Source organism: Olea europaea, chromosome 2 (assembly GCF_002742605.1).
Source record: "Olea europaea var. sylvestris chromosome 2, O_europaea_v1, whole genome shotgun sequence".
NCBI lineage: Eukaryota > Viridiplantae > Streptophyta > Magnoliopsida > Lamiales > Oleaceae > Olea > Olea europaea.
In genome coordinates this window covers 6,882,001-6,889,902 of record NC_036238.1, presented here as the reverse complement: position 1 = coordinate 6,889,902, position 7,902 = coordinate 6,882,001, and the positions used below count along the sequence as shown (strand labels likewise).

The following is a 7,902-nucleotide window of genomic DNA, read 5'->3' as shown; positions in this document are numbered from 1 at the left end:
AGACCAACTCATCTTAGGTTAATTTATATTGAACCACCGTGCGATGCTCGAACGTCTTGAGTAATCCTCTAACCGCACGCCTAGAAACCTTCCATAATATACATGGTTCCTCTCACTCCAAATGGCCCACAATAAGATCAAATCACTCCAAATCTGGCAGTGAAAAATGTTAAAATAGTAAGTCATGCTAGACGGACAGGTCCACGTCTCCAATGGAATCCTCCTCAAGAAAGTTTGTATATTTGCACCCTTCGTCCAAGGTTACTGACCTAAGACCTCGCTCTTATTAGTACTGCTCGTCTCAAACCCAATTAATAAAATAAAAATAAATAAATAAAAATAAAAAAGGAAAAATTTTCCCTTTGTCTCATAAAACTTGAGCTACTTGATCTTTTGTATTATATATAATGTTGCTCGAAATGCTTCCTTTGTGGGAATAGGTAGTAAAATATTATCTAAATCATGAACATCATCGTTAAGTGTATTCAACACCACTTAAGCTAATCCATTTGTAAATAGACATCTCTTTATAATATAATTTTCGCTAAGATATTCGAAAATGTATTAGCCATATATCACGTTTTTGTAGAGTTGACAAAAAATAACTTCATTATCAATATATCAATAAATTAATACTTCCTATAAAGTAATAATTTTTCTCAATCCCCAAATTATTATTTTATAAAAGTTTTATGGTAGATTCTCTCTAAATTATATTGCATCCAGTTTAACTTTTATTAAAATTGAATCAAATTTTTACTTTCAAGTAACGGATTTTGCCAAACTACTTTGTCACCTAACAAAACTTATTTAAAATAATAATAATAATAACTTTCAAACCCAACCAGGTAAAGTTGATCAGTTCCACAACATATAGATTTCATAAAATAATGAGACAAAAAAATGTAGCTAAAACTTATCAGCTTATAAGCCAAACAAAAGAAGAAATTCAGGTCCTTGAAGTAAATGAGAGATAGCAGTATCATAAATACTGGTAAGAGGAAACATAAATTTCGAAATTCAGACTAGATAGCTGACACTCTTTGGTCCCAACACGAAGACAACCGAAGAAACGAATTTATGCAACAGCAGGCATGTCTTTGAGCCAGGCATCCAGTGGTTTGCCGATTGAGTACACAATAAAGCCAATTTCCCTCAGTTGGCCCGCATTGACGACGTTCCTTCCATCAAAGATGAATGCGGGTTTCTGCATGTTCTCGTATATCCTCTGGAAATCAAGAGACTTAAATTCATCCCACTCAGTGAGAATGCAAACAGCGTGTGCATCTTTAGTTGCCTCATAGGCATCCCAAACGACGCTTACTTGCTTTACTGTGGAGGGGCTCATGGGCTGCAGATGGAGAGGATGGTCCCAGTCGAACTTGTTCATTGTAAGGTCCCTCTGGATCTGGTCTTCGGTAACCTGAGGATCATAAATGCTCAATCGAGCTTTGTCGCCCAAAAGTCCTTTGCAAACATCGATAGCAGGGGTTTCTCTGGTATCACCAGTATCCTTCTTGAAAGCAAAACCTAAGATGGCGACTTTCTTGTTAGCGACTGTGTTGAACATAGAGGCAACAACACGGTTCACAAAACGGGTCTTCTGATAGTCATTAATCTTAATGACCTGTTTCCAGTATTCTGCCACCTCAGGAAGACCATTGCACTCGCAAATGTAAACCAAGTTAAGGATGTCCTTCTGAAAGCAAGAACCACCGAAACCAACACTAGCATTAAGGAACTTGGGACCAATTCTTGAGTCAGTACCAACAGCATAAGAAACTTGTGAAACATCTGCACCAGTCAAACATGGGCTGAGTGAAGGAAAAAATAGACTTTAACATTTAATTAATTTTAATAATTAAAAAGAAAAGCAGAAAACAAGAGAAGGAAAAAAGAAAACAATCTTCTTCATCAACCACCACCACAGCTTGATATATTATTGTGGCTAAATTAGATCCAAATGATGGTTGTCCCTCTTTGTTGATCCGAATCTAAAGGTGGTTGCCCTTTCTCTATTTGCCTGTGATTTCACCATCCACAAAAACAATAGCCCTTCTGCTACAACTATTATCTGTACTCAACTTTTTGCGTGCGTGTGCATTAGGAAAATTTTAACTAATGATCATTGAAGTTTAAGCAAAACTTAAGCACCTTCATTTCTTTGATAAAGCTTTTTTAAGATTGTTGTTGATGCTCATACTATGTGAAGGTTGTGAGGATTCTTTCTCTGAGTTGGGTCGAGTAGGGAAAAATAGAACTCGTATCTTGTCAAGTCGAACCTTCACAACTTTGTGAAGAGGGAAATAGATGGTTTGTCTTGCATATGCAACAGGAGTTTTGCATCCATGGCGGTGGGAGGAACGGATCCAGAATTGGATCTAAGAATATATATATTCTTGGGCCTTGGGAGGACTATAGCCCAGTCCAGTCCCCCCTACATCCGAACCCGACGGTCTCTCTTTGCATCTTGTATCTACATTTTTAAGCCCACGCTATTATCAGGTTGCGGTGGTGCTATGGTTGGGGTGGCGATGAGATAAGCGCAGAAAAAGATCTACATAATTTTTGTGTTAATCAAATATTAATTGTTTTCTTATTTTAATTGTTTTAAGGAAAAATGTTAAGATGCTTTTTTTTTTTTTTTCATTTTAAAATTGGACAAATTAAGATTAAATTATTGACTTTTGGTCAATTAATGATTATTTGAACAAAAACATCTAGAGATCCTTCTATCGCCCATTTTGAAAATCTTGAAACGTATTTGTTATAATTTAAAGGTTTAAGACCGCATTGCATTTTTTTGAAAAGGCGAAGACCTTTGCTACAAATTTTCCTTTTTCCATACATTATAATTTGGTGGTGCATGCAGGTGTGTGGGTGGGTGTATGGTAAAATAGAAATTTTAGGAAGATAATTTTCTTACCATCAAGGGAATTATAATAACACAATTTTTATTATCTATACCATGTTTTAATTAAAATAAAATTTCTCAAGTTCACTCATTTTGGCATTAAATTAAACTAGAATATCTCATCTCTCATGACGATTTTTATCCAAATATTTTTGTTGCCGTACATTGAAATGAGGAAAAATATTTTGTCAAATTTTTATATGTTTATTTATTTAGCTTATTTTAAATATGAGAGGTAAATAAGTTTTTTATACCTCCCTAATTATTTTTATGGACAAACTATCAACAAAGGCAAGATATGCAAATTTAAAGAAAGTAGAAGATAAGAATGTGATAGAAAGGTAGGAGACATAAGTGAGAAAATGAGCAAAGATTACGAATATTCATTTTAATTAAAGCGTAATAAGTATGGTGTGAATATAATTATCCTACCAATAAAGTGGTACATGTATGATATTTGCAATTTTTATTTATTTTTCAAAAGAGTCGATCAACTATTTGATCTATCTTTAGTTGAACAACCACCACTATTGACGTGAATCCATGGAAGCAAATGTTTGACCTAACTATAATAGTCGAGCAAACTAACCACGATGATTAAGAATACACAAAATTGAACCGAACTGAACTTTTAAAATTTGTTTCTTTCTTCTATAGTTATATTGAAATTAAAATTTTTTACTAAATTTGATTTATTAGTTTTACATTTATATCATAATTTAAACTTTATTTATATATTACCACGTTTTTAATGACAAAGCCATTCTATTTATGCTGTCGGCTCTAATATTTCTATGGAATTTCTTTAACAAGAATCACAAATTTCCAAATAAACTATTTTAGATATGTGTATGATTATACGTTGAAATCATAATACTATGTTATACAATGTTGTAATGGAACTTCCTACAATTAATTTTATTCAAAAGAAAATTATTTTAGTTAGATTTTTCACTTGCTAAGTTTCAAATCTTAGGATAAGTTTTTATAAATAAAACTTGAAATGACTTCTTTGAATTTAAAAGAAATACTTAACATTAACTTATATTTTGTGCTTCTTTGAATTTAAAAGAAATACTTAACATTAACTTATATTTTGTGCGAGTTTATTACGCTTATAAATATATAATTTGCAAATTATTAAAAAAGAAAAAGAGCCCCTCTCGATTGGACTCGTGTTATTTTTTCGCAAAGGCTTTATTAAAGTTAAAGAGAAAATGTTATGTCAAAGGCAAATAGATAATTAAACCTTTGAAATTTAATGTGCTATCACTTTGATGCAGCTTAAATCAAGGCATTAATTATAAGCAAAAAAGCTAACTTAAAAATTAAGATTGAACCTGCAGCCTTGCTAGTGGTTGTTAGTTTCAAAAACTTTTGAGTGAAATTTAAGCCACCATAAAAATGAGAATTTTTCAAATCAAAAGCATTAAACTAAAAGTTTGTTTTCAATGATTAATCACTAAGCCTCTAATTTAAAAATGAAATAAGTGATTATGACTTACAAAAGTAAATCACTAGTTGAACGAAGGTAACATGGGGGTTAGATCTATTCTTAGATTCAAACCATTGTTAGGTACTTTGATACTAAATAAACTCAGGGCTATAATGATTAGTCGGGTCGAAATAATATTCATAGGCTTCATTAGAAGCTGTTGCGTAAGCTCTCTTGAAAGATCTTTAAATCGGTGATTTTCGGGTTCAGTCCAACGCACCTTTCTCAACCAACAACCAGTCCAATCGGCTCCAAACCATAACCAATTGATTCACCTCGGTTGCTATTCAATCTTACCCACATAGGACAAGAAAGGATGATGATTTATGGTCACAAAGGCTAGGATAAGACACCACAAAAGTATACTATGAAGGAATCACCAATTGCATACGTTATACCAGCGTTCTGGAAACTTCTGGAGGTCTTTTTTCTCACACAAAGGGGGGCAGCCGGGATTCTCCCTTTCTTCTCTCAAAATCACACAATACATCATTAGAAAGTGGCAAGGGTTGTAGCCAAATATATACTCTAGGATTAGGCTTTAAGTTGGACCATTAAAGGGGTAAACGGGTCAAGATTCAAGCCATCCATAAGGAAATACAATTGGACCGGGTGTAGCTCATGGACTTAGTTGTTGGACTAATTTCATTCATCGGCCTATGTCTATGAAATAATATTAATCCACATTAACATCATAACCCGGGATTTATTGGGTATCAAAAACCCAACAAATCTCCACATTGATGCCCAATAAATCCGCAAACAATCAAAAGACACAGTTAGCACTTACATAATCAAGGTAGCCAATAAAATTGGATCACAGACCTTACCTCGTGTTTCCAACTTGAAATACATACCATACTTGCTTCATGTACTCACTGGGGCTAAGGTCAAAAAATCCAAGTAGAAGCAAATATTTAACAGTAAATAATCAAGAGTAAATACACGTGCGATGATGATATACTATAGAATAACACAGACAGATCTTTTCAAAAACACGTTCACATAGAACCATAGATTAACACCAAGTCAATCAAACCACGGTCAACCACATTTGCAACACATGCATAAATGACCCTAAGAAAAGATCTCACCACACTTATCCTATCCCATTCCGTGTTACTCACACCTCGAGAACACATATCTCCCCTCATCGTCCACCAAGCTCACTAGACAGATCATCCAACTCATATCTAACTAGCAAGTCACAATAGATCCTAAATCCACGGGATAATCCTCTATCTCCACATCACTTCTCCCAACCTACGTGGATAATGGATCTTCACCTAACAGAAGTGATAGAAGCGTCTCTCTCACACTCCACCTGATCAGGGTCTCTTTCCATATAACGAATTCAAGACATTTGATCACATCTCCACTCGTGATCCAAATGCCACACTCCACATCCCCGGTACAAACCACCATGTACCCCTAGGCATCTATACCCGACTTTACCAAAAGGCACACAACACACTGCTAATGCATCCTAACACACTATGAATGCAAGTAATTACACCAAGTAATCCTAATGTCTCAAATTTATGCAAATGTACATATCAAATACATTGAGATGTAGCAAATAATCATGCAAAAAAATTTAGACAATCACACACATGTAGAAAATGATCACACACAGATGCATATGCAGTGACTTGGTTTACACTTAATAAACTTCACTGGGGTCATAACTCGACCCCTCAACTAAATTCGTCTCACCTCTCATCTTACCCTTCAGCTTATCTTTCTTCTTGGGACAGTCCCTAATAAAGTGTCTAGACTTACCACAATTATAACACCTTCTACCACTAGACTTGTTTCGTCCCTTGCCCTTCTTCTTACTACCCTCATCACTCGAGTCACTACTCGAATCACTGCCATTCTGAGTTCTACCCAAATTCATCTGCTTAAACTTCATTCCACTTCTCATCATATGTAACTCGTCACTCCTCTTATCCTCTTTTTCAGTCTTAATTTCTATCTCCTTACTTCTAAGTGAGTCTATGACAATCTAGGGTGTTAAGATGTCTCTACCATACTTAATTACATTCTTAACTTCCCTATATGAATCAGGCATGAAATTAAGCAGAATAATAACCTTATACGTTTCAGATACCTCTTCATCACAATTAACGATGTCTTCAACTAACTTGTTAAAGACATCCAGATTGTCATCAAGATCGTTTGAAGGATTCATTTTAAAGCTGAAAAAATGTTCAAGCAAGTACAATTTATTAGGAGCTGATTTAAGCAAATATAAGTCCTCCAACTTTTCCCAAAGTTGTTTTGTAGAATTTAGTTTTTTTACTTTTCTCAAAACAGTATCAGACAGGTGTAAAATAATTGAAGTGTATACAAGTTCATCACACTCTTCTTTTTGTACTTCTATTAAATTTGCAGGAAATTTGCCATCTATGGCCTTTGAAACTTTTTGTTGGACCAAAATACCCTTCATCTTTTGTTGCCAAATTGAAAAATCTCATTTCCCATTAAAAATTCCAAATTCAAAGTGTGAAAACATTTTTAATGAGAAAACAAAAAACAGAACAACCAAGTCACAAATAGGTCACACAAAGTAATCCTAAAGTCGTAATATACACCGTTTTAGATTCCCAAGATTTCGTAAGATTCACGATCTTAGATCAAGGGAATGTTCGAACAGGTCAAGTCCATGTGTTCTAATTGGATAATTAATGCAAACACGAAGGTATATAAACAAAAATTCCAAATTTTCATGCAACAAGTCTCACATAGTGACTATATGACAGATAAGCACAAAATCAACTACCAACTTGCAATCAAAGTTTAACACTTCAAAATAGAGCAAATAATTTCTAAACTTTCTAGCACAAGCAATGGTTTCCAAGCAATGACAATCATCAATCCTAAAATCACCCCACACGATGATCTGCTAATGCTAAAATTTAAACTGAGTCAAGCCAATATACCAGAACGGACCTATCTGAGTTCGTAAATTACGAGAGATGCGAATTTATCACTTAAAGGACCACCACTATTCATCCTAAAGTCTCTAGAAATTGTAGCAACCAAAAAATCACAATCGAGTCCCGAATGCCCGAAGAACAACGCAGTCCAGATTCTACTGTGTACCTTGAAACAGAAAAATTTCAACACGAGAAATGTCAGAAATAATATGAGGAACAAACTGTCTGAAGGGACCTCTTCGAAATTCAATCTCACGCACCCTCACACGCTGGTTCTTTCCTCTGTGCGTGGGCCTCACGCGCCACCACACGCGCCGTCGTCGACCGACACCTATTACCCTGCAGGGTTTGTCTCCTCCTATACGTCATGCCAGTGGTCTCCGTTTCCCCAAACTCCTTCTGGATTGATCAAAAAATGCAAAAAATGGAGACTAATTTTGACAGTTTTTGGACAGCTTCTTCGATTTGATTTCTAGTGCAATTTCTGGACCTTTTTGGTATGTTTCACGAGCCAAAACCACCACCTTGAAGTTTTGATACCAATTGTTGCG

The 7,902-nt window shown here is 34.9% G+C and overlaps 1 protein-coding gene across 1 annotated transcript in view; it reads right to left on the bottom strand.

Annotated features, from left to right (window-relative positions):
* Nucleotides 1–832: 832 nt before the first annotated feature.
* The window catches only part of LOC111371758 (UDP-glucose 6-dehydrogenase 3-like), a 12,107-nt gene continuing 5,037 nt past the window's right edge, over nucleotides 833–7,902 (bottom strand). Inside the window, exons 2-4 of the mRNA XM_022993902.1 lie at nucleotides 6,454–6,610; nucleotides 2,481–2,557; nucleotides 833–1,814 (exon numbers count right to left, since the gene is read on the bottom strand). Coding sequence (XP_022849670.1) covers nucleotides 1,079–1,814; nucleotides 2,481–2,557; nucleotides 6,454–6,610 — 970 coding nt within the window. The 3' untranslated portion in view covers nucleotides 833–1,078. The remainder of the gene's footprint in view (nucleotides 1,815–2,480; nucleotides 2,558–6,453; nucleotides 6,611–7,902) is intronic.